Source organism: Nansenia antarctica (assembly GCF_963989245.1).
Source record: "Nansenia antarctica genome assembly, chromosome: 7".
NCBI lineage: Eukaryota > Metazoa > Chordata > Actinopteri > Argentiniformes > Microstomatidae > Nansenia > Nansenia antarctica.
Window position 1 is genome coordinate 12,158,630 of NC_137677.1, and position 12,964 is coordinate 12,171,593.

The following is a 12,964-nucleotide window of genomic DNA, read 5'->3' on the forward strand; positions in this document are numbered from 1 at the left end:
GCAGTGTCTTGACGGTCTTGGATGTGGCGGCGAGCAGGCTGAGAAAGTCAGAAAGACAGAATCGTCCACGACCAGGAATAACAGGGAAGGAATCACGTGTTCACTCCGTTAAGACGTGAGATAGTTCAACAGTTTACAACCAAATTCAAGTTTGCCCATATACATGCACCTTAATTTATGGATAGGCTAAGGCTACCTATATTCTATCTTGTATTTTGTTAACTGTTGCTGTGCAACACATTGTCTCTTAATTTAGTTATCTGAAATAGCATCTATAGAGTCCATAATTAGCCTATTTACTGTGTCTTTGATGAGCGATGATCTGGTGGGGTTTTAATAAACTGGTTCAAGATCAGTTCGGTTGGTTGTTTGATTTGTGGTGGTTAGATTAATGCCTGAGGCAAGCCACCACTTACTCATCTCTCACACCTGCCACTGACTACGCAATTGACTCATTAAGTAGCACAGTCAAGTAGTTCCGAAACAGTTTACTGAAAAAAAAAAAAAAATCAAAGTATGAAGTTGAGGTAAAGACACAGTAAATTATAGGCTCCTTATGGACTCCATAGCTGCTATTTTCAGATAAATATTCAGAGACAATGTGTTGCACAGCAGTTAATAAAAATACAAGATATACCGGTAATATAGGTATCCATGAATTAAGGTGCATGTATATGGGCAAAACTTAAATGTTGTTGTAAACTGTTGAACTATCTCACATGTTCAATGATAACGGAGTTAATTGCGTGTTTTTTTCAGAAGTGCAAATTACACGGGTCCTGTTTCCTCTCACGTGACTCCTTCCCGCTCCGGTCCTAGACACTCCAGGTCACAGACGTCCAGTCTTTCTTTTCTCTCCGACCATCAACCTGTTCGCTGCTCACCGCCCAGACCGACGAGAGTCTTAAATTGAACTGCCAGGCCCAAGACACCGCGGAAAGCCTTCCACAATGTATGGAAGACATTTTAATATCTTATCAATTTAACATATGAATGTGTTAATATCTCACGTGCTGCAATTATGTTATTGAGTTAATCTAGCTTTAAACGGTGTGTGCACTGTCATTGAACTAGCTGTGTTAGCGTTAGCATTTCGTTAGCTTAGTTGCTATTCATTAGAGCTTTCGTCATTGACGGCTGGTATACGGTCATTAAATATAGGTCATATATTACATATAGGTCATTAAACATAACTAGTTATGTATGTTATAGGTAAAACAGTTCGTCAAGTGGACTTATTAGGTAGTTGGACAATTCGGACTCTTTCCAATTAGATGCTAGCTAAGGGTCGATCGTCCGCATTCGGAAAACGCGCTATAATTGATTGTTAGCTACCAAGCTATCAAGCCTAGCTAGTTATGTATAAAATATATTCCAAATGCTGCACTATGACAATAATGTAGCCGTGAAACCAATCGACATTCTACAGCTATTCAACCCCCCTTGAACCCTGACCCCCAGGTGGGCTGTCCGGACATGTCCATTATCAGAACACGCGGTGGACACGTTTTGCGTAGGGGGGAGGGGGGTTACAGTGATGAACTGTTAATCAGTATTTAGCCTGTATGGTTGTGTGTGTGTGTGTGTGTGTGTGTGTGTGTGTGTGTGTGTATATATATATAGGGTTCGACAATATCGATTTACTGTATATGCCGGTATGTTTTTCTGGCAGTTGCGCGTTGTAAAAACTCAAGCGTCAAACTCTGCTGTGTAGTATTCGACGGAGATGTAGAAACGTAGATGACTCGTGAAGATGTTATAGCTAGCTATCTACAATTTATCATCAAAATAATGAATAGCCAGCTAGATCCAAAACTAGTGCCGGTGGAGAAGGGCAAGTGTGCATTGGACAGACTACCAAAACAGAAAAATAAAGTATCTGGTTTTTCAAATGGCGTCTTTGGCAGTCAACGTTACTAATTTATAATGAGTTAACGACAGCAAAAGTGATGGGTGTCAGAAATACATTACCTGGAGATTCAATAAGGTAGTTTTTTATGACAGGATATGGGTTAGGGTTATGACACCTGTAGCGGATTTGAGATCCTAATATCTAAAAAGCAATACAGTTTTCTTATTTTATCAGATTAAAGTAGCAAAGACCACACATTTACATTGACCGCCAGTCAAACTTCTACACTTCTACCACCCAAAAGGGGGTGTGATCGTTCTGATGACAGGGAGGTGATGTATAACTGCTCTATCAATGTATTCCTCTGCCTAATTGCCTAAGATGATAAGTAGAATTCATCCCTAAAGATTTGTTGCTTTGACACCTTCATTCTTTTACTACAGCTAATCCCTTCACAAGCCAATCATGGACGAATGGGACGAGGTAATTTACCACCTGAGCATTAGCTTTATCAAGTTACACAGACTATTTGATATGAGTAAAATGAAAAATGTCCTCACAATCACACTATCTATTTGCAGGGTGCTACTATCAGTACCAGTAATGGTAAGTTATCTTTAAGATGTGTGTTAATAATCAATAGTCTGGTGGTTCCTTATCACACAGGCAGAGGTAACAAGTTCACAGTGTCATAGACATACACAGAATAGTGAAGGAATTACTTCCTCGTTTTAAAGACTAAGCATGTAGTGTTCTCTCCCAGTCAATGGAACAAGCTCATGAAACAGAACAGTTATTATATTGGATACTATACTAGAAGCTGGAATGGTAAGATAGTGCCTGTTTCATATGGTATATAACTATATATAACTATGATGCTTGGGACTGCCCGATTGATGGCACCCCATTTACCGTAAGTTGAAATGTAACTATTAGGTGAATTCCACTTGGCATCTACCATGTTTGTCATCTTATAAGGTACAATTTAAGATGTATAAGATCAGCTGATTGGATTTCATTGGTGTGTTTAGATAACGGTGTGACCAGGAACAGTGGAGGAGGCCTTGGTGGTAGTGGTAAGTTCTATAGGCATGGTTGTTAAGCTCTGCCAGTGGCTGGTTGGGTAGAGTTTGCACTGAGCCAATTAAAAGGTACCGGTAATGTAAATTCCATCCAGGTGGTAAATCAAACGTTTACCAATTGAATAGGCATCTGAATATCTGGGATGAATGATCGCTAGATGGGCTGTTATGCTGATCTGAACCTCCTGTCTACTCTTCCACAGGCAGAGGAGCTAGGGGAGGAGGCGGAGGCTTCAAAGGCTTTGCTTCAGGTGGTTACATTTAGTACCTAATATAAAGAGTGTTTTTTATAAAGCCATTTTGTTCTTTGTGTTTTTTATATTAAGAAAAACAGACTAGTTACAGAAAGACATTCAAGCCAATCTTGAGTTGCAATTGTAGTTATTAGTAAGACTCAACAAAATTCCATTATATGTAGTATGATAATTGAGAGATGTTGCTTTACTCCGGCTGAATGCGTGTTTTCTTCTGAACAGGGAGCACCGATGAGAATGGGAACAAAGGTAAGTGTTGACTGATATCAGAGGTCATACTGTTTCCCAAAAGATTGAAGTCCATAACATGACCCCCCGGGTTGAGACCCTTTCTCAGTAAATAAAACCACCAAAGTAAACCATTGCTTGACAATTGAATGCTTCTAAACCCTGAAGTAATGTAATGTCCTGTTGTCTTAACAGGGGGCGGAAGAGGTGGATTCAGAAGTGGTATATTCAATTTATCATTCTTTCCTATGTGTCTCTTAATGTGTTGATTTCCCATTGTCTGACATGCTTCTTTGTGATAAGACTTGCTGCAAAACACTTTTCTGTTTTACAGGGGATGGTGATGACATCAATGAAAAAGGTATGATGGTTTTCGTATACTGTAGGATAAAGTGCTCTGTTGCCAAGTTCACACCATGGCGCAGCGCCACTCTTACATTGTTTGGGGAGAACCCTGGGGGTGTAATGGCGGTAAGCCATTGAATTCTCCTCACTTCTGCTATTTCCCCTCAGGTTTTGGAGGTGGCAGAGGAGGTCGTGGGGGTAGAGGAGGCTTCCGTTCTAGAGGTATATCTGATTCTGCACGGCTGGTGACAGTGAAATGAGGAACACCCCATTCCGAATTCCATCTCCTGATTTCTGCCCTCACTGATCTCCCTTTCTAGAATGTTCTGTTAGCTCCATGACTGATGAAGAACAAACATGTCACACACCTGATACAGGCACACGCAGATGCTTGGTTAATCTGTGAAGATGAACACCAACTATGCTCATAAGAATGTACTAGTTGAGTTGCTGATGGGTGTGATCTCAAACGTGATTTCCTGGTTTCAGATGGTGAAGATGGAGGTGGAAGAGGAGGCGGAAGAGGAGGCTTCGGTGGAGGAGGTAATTCAGTGGGCTTTTGTGTGTTTTTTAAAAACTTTGATTTTAGCAGGAATTTCCATTGATGTCTGAGGACATGGGGTTAGAGTGTTGGATGAAACTGCCTTGCCGCACAAGTCCATCTCCTTAGAGTGTGTCTTGTCTTTGTTCTCCTCAGGCTACCGTGGAAGAGACGAAGAAGTGTTCTCCAAAGGTTCTGTCTTTGAGATATTACCTTATCAATGAATGGTCATGATTGATTTGTGGAAAGCATAACTTGATTTGTTGACGAGGTGGCCCAGCCACTCTTGCATTGTTTGGGGAGAACCCTGAAATGAGCTGTCCTCTAATTTCTGCTTCCCTGGCTGACAGGAGAGATGGGCTCCTGCCCTACTTGTGTGCAAGGCTTACTTACTTAAACATGGTTTTTTTGCCGTCTTATTGAGACCTGTTTCCTGTTGTCTCTTAATGTGTTGATTTCCCATTGTCTGACATGCTTCTTTGTGATAAGACTTGCTGCAAAACACTTTTCTGTTTAACAGGGGATGGTGATGACATCAATGAAAAAGGTATGATTGTTTTCGTATACTGTAGGATAAAGTGCTTTGTTGCCAAGTTCACACCATGGCGCAGCGCCACTCTTACATTGTTTGGGGAGAACCCTGGGGGTGTAATGGTGGTAAACCATTGAATTCTCCTCACTTCTGCTATTTCCCCTCAGGTTTTGGAGATGGCAGAGGAGGTCGTGGGGGCAGAGGAGGCTTCTGTTCTAGAGGTACATCTGATTCTGCACGGCTGGTGACGGTGAAATGAGGAACACCCCATTCCTCCTTCCATCCGAATTCCATCTCCTGATTTCTGCCCTCACTGATCTCCCTTTCTAGAATGTTCTGTTAGCTCCATGACTGATGAAGAACAAACATGTCACACACCTGATACAGGCACACGCAGATGCTTGGTTAATCTGTGAAGATGAACATCAACTATGCTCATAAGAATGTACTAGTTGAGTTGCTGATGGGTGTGATCTCAAACGTGATTTCCTGGTTTCAGATGGTGAAGATGGAGGTGGAAGAGGAGGCTTCGGTGGAGGAGGTAATTCAGTGGGCTTTTGTGTGTTTTTTAAAAAACTTTGATTTTAGCAGGAATTTCCATTGATGTCTGAGGACATGGGGTTAGAGTGTTGGATGAAACTGCCTTGCCGCACAAGTCCATCTCCTTAGAGTGTGTCTTGTCTTTGTTCTCCTCAGGCTACCGTGGAAGAGACGAAGAAGTGTTCTCCAAAGGTTCTGTCTTTGAGATATTACCTTATCAATGAATGGTCATGATTGATTTGTGGAAAGCATAACTTGATTTGTTGACGAGGTGGCCCAGCCACTCTTGCATTGTTTGGGGAGAACCCTGAAATGAGCTGTCCTCTGATTTCTGCTTCCCTGGTTGACAGGAGAGATGGGCTCCTGCCCTACTTGTGTGCAAGGCTTACTTATTTAAACATGGGTTTTTTGCCGTCTTATACCTGTTTCCCACATCAGGCTCCCGGGATGGTGAGGGAGGAGACGGTGATGCTGATGGTCAGTATGTTCATACCTGATGGCCATGGGCTCTAAATATTGCAAACTTTCTCTTCTACTGTAAACCGTCTCTCCTGGGTGGTCTAGCTAAGCAGGAGTTTCGGAGTATCTAAGGCCTCCCTAAGACCTTCTAGGGTGACCTGTGCCTCCCCTCCCTCCTTAGCACCTCCAAGGGTGACCTATGTGCCCCCCACCCCCTCTGAAGAGGACTCTGATGTCTTTGCTCAGTTTGAAACGGGCATCAACTTTGACAAGTATGACAACATCCTGGTGGATGTCAGTGGCAGCAACCCCCCCAAAGCCATCCTGGTGAGTTCCTTCCTGGTGTCTTCATGTTGCCTCAATTGATGACTTTCACTACCTGATGAGCAATTTTTTTTAACCAATTTTCACAAATTGTCTTAAATGGTTTACATTTGCTTGTTTGTCTGTGAATTGTTGTATGATCTGAAGGTAAATTGAGAGACCGTAACACTGTCCCCCCATCTCTGTCCCCCCAGACGTTTGAAGAGGCTGCCCTGTGTGATTCTCTGAACAGGAACGTCACCAAGTCTGGCTATGTGAAGCCCACCCTTGTGCAGAAGCATGGCATCCCCATCATCTTAGCCGGCAGAGACCTCATGGCCTGTGCCCAGACCGGCTCTGGAAAAACAGTGAGTCGCCTTCTACAATCTACACAAAAATGTTCTATATATTGTGTGTTCCAATATTTTGGATGTCATTAATCATTAATGTCATCTATCATTAACTCTTGGCTCTAGCATGTTTTATCAACATGTTTTGAATTCAAGTGCACCCTGCACAATTGCCTTAATTTTCTCTCTTTGTGCAGACAAATCAATTAATACAATTGACAACAACAATCTGTAAGGGACTAATGATTGTTTTGCTGTAAACCGCTCCCCAGGCTGCGTTCCTGCTGCCCATCCTGCAGAAGCTGATGGCGGACGGTGTGGCAGCCAGCAGGTTCAGCGAGGTGCAGGAACCAGAGGCCATCATCGTGGCTCCCACGAGGGAGCTCATCGTCCAGATCTGGCTTGAGGCCAGGAAGTTCGCTTTCGGGTAAGGAGGGCAGCCCTTCTAGAATGTGTTATAAAACGTTACGGAGTTTTACAAAGTGTCCTGAACATTCCCCAGTTCTAGGATGAATGCCACATTTTCAGCAAAGCGTGAATGTTGTTTTGCCCAAAGGAACTAAAAATGATGTGACAACATTGTCCCTCTCCTCTGCAGGACGTGTGTGCGCCCTGTAGTGGTCTATGGGGGCATCAGCACCCGACACGCCATAACAGAGGTGCTGAAGGGCTGCAACGTGCTCTGTGGAACCCCGGGGAGACTGCTGGACATCATTGGAAAAGGGAAGGTAACCTCATCTACTGTACCTCATCTGACCTGCAGTACACGCTATTGTACACGTATTGTTTAACGTATGAGAGCAGTTGGTGGCAGGTGATCCATATGCCTTTAGTTCTATCTATCCTACCATATCATGTGCTTTTTTTCATATAACTCCTATTTTAGAGACTACACTGGCTTCCTGTTAAGTTCAGAATAGATTTCAAAATCATTCTGCTTGTTTATAAAGCTCTCACTGCTGGCACAGCACCAGAATATCTGAAAGACCTTTTGCTAGCATATCAGCCCAATAGAGCTCTCAGGTCTTCTGATGCTTGTTTTCTCTGTGTACCACATGTACAAAAGAAGAGATTTGGTGAGGTTGCATTCTCATTTTATGCACCCAAATTGTGGAATGCACTGCCAGTTACTCAGCAAATATGTTCAAGTCAAGACTGAAAACCCATCTTTTTAATATTGCCTAAATAATTAAATTATGATTATATAATGATTGGAGCACTTTGAGCTGCAACGTTTGCAGGAAAAGTGCTATACAAATAAAAGTTATTATTATTATTTAACCAACTGCTATAACTGACTGTCCTTTATGTATAGTTGTACAACTAGAGCACTTCATTGGAGTTGGTTACTCCTTCTGGAATAATACAACCCTCTCTCTCTCCCCCAGGTGGGTCTGAGTAAGCTGCGTTACCTGGTCCTGGACGAGGCAGACAGGATGTTGGACATGGGCTTTGAGCCTGATATGCGTAAGCTGGTTGGGTCTCCAGGCATGCCCCCCAAGGAGGACCGCAATACACTGATGTTTAGTGCAACCTATCCAACTGACATCCAGATGTAGGTCTTTCTCTCTCTCTCTCATGTTTGTGGAAATAACTGCAATAACTGGAAGTTTACTGCAGATAAACTTATTATGAACAGCAGAGATGATGGTTGTGTGCAAGTATTTATATTGAATGTAGTGGTCTGTCTGAGAATGCATATATTGTTGCATTGAGGATGAAGAAAAGGATTTGTGGTTCTATAGGATGGCTGCTGACTTCCTGAAGACTGATTACCTGTTCCTGACTGTGGGGATGGTGGGCGGAGCCTGCAGTGACGTGGAGCAGGTGATCGTAGAGGTGTCTCAGTATGACAAGAGGGACAAGCTCCTGGAGATACTCAAGACTACAGGTGACTGTCCACACCTCACCATACAGCCTGTTCTATTCCATGCATTACCATGAGCCTGTCCTTCAATTTCTGCCTCCCCTGTATTTCAATCATAATTCTCATGAATAGTTGATCCTTTAAGACAGGTTTCCCAGACACAGATTAAGTAATAAAAAACTAAAAAGGTTCTTCAATGGATATTTTCTATAGAAAGTGTGATAGGACTAGTCCAGGACTAGTGTCAATTCATCTGTGTTTGGGGAACTTGAACGTGATGTCTGAAATGGGTTTTGTTTCTGTAAGGAACGGAGCGCACCTTGGTATTTGTGGATACGAAGAGGAAGGCTGACTTCATCGCCACGTACCTTTGTCAGGAGAAGGTGCCTACTACTAGTATTCATGGGTAGGTGTTGTCTGTCAGGAGAAGGTTTCTACTACTAGTATTCATGGGTAGTTCATCCTGGAGCCAGGCTTCACTTCAAGGAACTGTGATGATGACCATATTTGAATGATTTTTATTCGATGCAATGGATCTAGATTCTAGTAGCCTCATTCATGTGAGAAGTATCAGACTTGATATAAGAGCAATGTCACAATATGAGAGTATCTTAACTGCGATTAGGCTTAGGTAAAGGATTTCATACATTTACACAAAGGTGGAAATAATATGGTATAGAGTTTCAAATCTCAACTTCAATGAGGTCTCAGTCTGGTCGTAGTGCTTGGCATTTACCGTCTTCTCACCATCAACAGAGACCGTGAGCAGCGGGAGCGAGAGCAGGCGCTGGCAGACTTCCGCGCGGGCAAGTGTCCCGTCCTGGTGGCCACCTCTGTGGCAGCACGCGGCCTCGACATCGAACACGTTCAGCATGTGGTGAACTATGACCTCCCAAAACAGATAGATGAGTATGTGCACCGCATAGGGAGGACGGGTCGCTGCGGCAACACTGGGAGAGCTGTGACCTTCTACGACCCGAACACAGACAGCCAGCTGGCTCCGTGTCTGATCAAAATCCTCTCTGGGGTAGGTCACTAAGCTAGCACTGCAGCAACCCAAAAGTCTGTCCTCTCTTCTTCTCTCCCCATACATTCCAAGACAATATCAAGGGGGAGGATGCATTTTGAGAAAGAAACGTTGAGAGCAGATTCAATTAACAGGAAAAACTATAGGGACATAGGGAAGCACTCAGAATCCAGCAACCACAATCCCAATTCTCTACGTTTCTCCTTAGTGTGCACTTGTTCACTTCCCAGTATGGTGTAAAAGCAATAGATTATGGACCGATCGTCTAAAGTGGCTGAGGAGGTGTATACTTGAGGGAGAAGGATGGAGAATTGGGACTGGGAGAGTGGATTAGCAAGTGATTCAGACAACGGACAGATTTTGAGATTAGGATGCATTTTCTAACATGACTACTACTGACTACTCGATTGGCAGGCTCAACAGGAAGTGCCCAAATGGTTGGAGGATGCGGCCTCCGGTGCCCCTGGGACCTCTGGGTTCAACCTTGCCTCCACAGACTCAAGGATGGTGAGCATCTATCAGGCTCTGCACTGGGGGAGATCCCAAATGGATCCCTGGGACCACTCTAAACCTTCACTTGGTGACGTCTGTCAGGCCGTTCCAAGCATCCCATTTAGCATTAACTCAGCACTGGCTTTCCACTGAAGAGTGAGTCACCTGTGCGGTGTTTGTGTTACCAGGAAAAGTTGCACTAGCATAACTTTATCCCTTAGAGGTGTACCTGTCAGGTTTGTACATGATCACAGGGTCCTCTTTTGAAACTGCCAGAATACAGTCTTGCTGTCATCAGTGGAGGCAGAAATCAACATGACAAGCTGATTTTATTGGAATTACCATGATCCTGTCCTGATTTCTGCCTCCCCTGGCTGTCACTTACCAGGCTAACTGACTACATGTTCATGACTCTCAAATCTCTTCCTTGTCTCCAGGGTGGAGCTTCAGCCAATAATGAGTCCAGGCAGCAGCCAGCTGCCAGCGCTGCAGATGACGACGACGCATGGGAGTGAAACTCAAATGCATCCAGCACCTCTGGAACCATTCTTTTAGTTGCTGTGTTTCTTGTTTGGTTTACTTCAGGAATGGTTTGTTGATATTATGCATGTATGTTTGATTAAATTAAAATTATGATAATACTTCACACTTGCTTGATTGACATTTACTATTGTTTATTTCATATTGTATAATGTTGTACAAACCAAGCTCCAAAGGGCACATGTACTGTGTTCAGGTGACATGCAGTGAAAGAGGAGTATTGTAGTACGTGTCTGTGTGTCCTGCTATAATAGGAAGTAGTGTTAATCATTATGGGCATTGTGATAGCTTCTCAGGACTAAAGCAATATTTACATTTCTATCAATGTAACATTCTTTGTCTTTGCTTCTCTGGGAGCACATCTGAAAGGTCCTGTTGAACTCTGGCCAAACACATATCAACAAAATTAACAGAAATCTCTCTCTCTCTCTCCATATCAGTAACAATTATACATCCAGAGAGGTAATCTACAACACTTGTAACAGTAATATCTGAAAGTCTGACCTTCAATTGTAGCAACATTGAAGCCACAAGGAAATGTGTTTGTTACCTGATCAAATTAAAATTACAATGACAAAAGATGTAGAATTCATAGTATTTGTAATGAGCATTAAAAAAATCATGCCATTCATCTATGGTGACCCTACAGCAAAGTTCTTGACAACAATCAGGCATTATAGCAGTCTGATGTACATGGAGTCAAATGGTTATTCTCTCTCTCTCAATCTTATCCCTTGTGATAATTATAATCATTTAAAATATGCAGTGTGTGTGTGGGTGGGGTGTCCATACACGGCAGGCCCTGTTGTACAGTTTGTCATCATCACTCTTTCTTCAAGTCCAGTGTCTTGTTATGATGCTTCACCAAACAGTGTAACTTCAAAGTGACCCTTGACCCTCAGGCTATAGAAGTGACCCCTGGTCAGGCTGTAGAGATTAGCCCACTTCTGGACTGTGCATGATACAAAGTCAAGTTTGCTCACTCAAAGCAGAGCAGCACCGATGATGCTTAGTCAGTGAAATTAAATGGTAGTGGTCAGGCCTGTCAGAGTAATGTGGAAAATAGGACACAAGAGGGTGCTATACCATGAAATTTACCATCCTGGCAACATCAGGGGAAACACTTGGTTGCTGTGCAACATGACTATATATCTGTTAATTACATTCATATATTATACTTATTGTACAATTGTAATAGTATGAAAAAATTGTCAGCTTGAAGCTATGTGATAAACTACATTACAAGTCATGACTTCTGTGATTCTATTAGCTTTTTAGGACATTACAACAATAAAAGCCTCAAGACAAAACCTAAACAGTCAGTTTGTGAAGCATGTTACGATGGACACACAGTGTATGAGTTCATGATTGGCAATAAAAAAAGTGCAAAACCTAATAGACTCACAGACATCATTCTAAAAACACTTGGACTTGCTGACTTTTAAAGCTTTGAAATGAACAAAAGGCACGGAGGAATTACACTATTGCTAACAAAAGTCAACGTCCTCTGACTCCCTCATTGTGGCCTGTAGCCACTCAGCTGAGGCATATAGCTAGGGGCGGGTCCTGCTGACGACGGCTGCCAATCAGGGGTTTCCTCTTCATCTGTGGGCGTGGTCTGCTGAGACCCCTCCTCCAATGGGCTGAACCTGAGCGACGAGGCCCCGCCCTGCTCCTCCATCTCTAGCTGGTTGAACTCCGCAGGCGGACGGCTGTCCTCGTTACCCACCGGCGAGCGTCTGAAGTATGGGTTCCTGGGGTAGCGGGACTCCTGCCCCTCCTGGAGGTGGTGCTGGTGGTGGAGGTCAGGGTGCTCCTCTGAGTCCAGCAGGGGCTGTGTGGACTCAGAGCGGGCGAAGACGTGCTGGGCCTGGGCCTGGGTCTGGGTCTGGGGGGGGAGGGACCCCGGGGTCTGGGTCTTGTAGCCAGTGGAGGCGGCCACCACAGAGGAGTATTGGACGGTGCTGGCCGTGGTCTGGCCCGAGTCTCCGCCCTCGTCGCTGTCAGAGACGCTCTGGCGTGGCGAGGACATACAGGAGGAGCCTCCGATGCCGCTGCTGTGCTCTTCCGACAGGTACTTGTCCTTCTTCAGGGGCAGGCACGTCTTGTCCTCCTCGTACAGGGACTTCCTGTCAAACACATCCACTTCCACCACGCTCACATCTGCCAGGATGCTCTCCTTGGGGCTGTCCGCCTGGCAGGGGAGAGGGGGGAGAGAGAGAGAGAAGAGGGTTGATGGGATTAAATAATATACAGTATAATAATAATAATAATAATAATAATAATATAGAGATATAGATAGGTGAAGTGGATGCACATCTGAATCTAGGACAGGTGTTTTGTCTGTGGGACATAAATCATCTAAGTTCCTAAGTTTATAAGTTCCTAAGTTTATTTCTTCCCACGGCAGCACAGAGGCACTGGGACCGACTTTGGAGGGGAAGTCAGGTGACCAGGTGGCGATGGTGCTGTTGGAGGGGTCTGGGACAACCGGCCAGAAGATCTTCTTGATCCTAAACAAAACAAGGCATGGTTAGAGAACGTCTTTTAGC

General features: G+C 43.9%; 1 protein-coding gene across 1 annotated transcript; it reads left to right on the forward strand.

Annotated features, from left to right (window-relative positions):
- Positions 1–3,425: 3,425 nt before the first annotated feature.
- Positions 3,426–10,387, forward strand: LOC308162398 (putative ATP-dependent RNA helicase DDX4; the record flags this gene model as incomplete). Its single annotated transcript, XM_080536555.1, has 18 exons — positions 3,426–3,437; positions 3,930–3,983; positions 4,251–4,304; positions 4,459–4,494; positions 5,002–5,055; positions 5,334–5,375; positions 5,531–5,566; positions 5,813–5,855; positions 6,015–6,160; positions 6,352–6,504; positions 6,759–6,913; positions 7,085–7,214; positions 7,875–8,041; positions 8,232–8,377; positions 8,660–8,759; positions 9,110–9,380; positions 9,795–9,887; positions 10,310–10,387. The coding sequence occupies 18 exons, from the start codon at positions 3,426–3,428 to the stop codon at positions 10,385–10,387; spliced, it is 1,770 nt and encodes a 589-aa protein (XP_080392681.1).
- Positions 10,388–12,964: the final 2,577 nt, after the last annotated feature.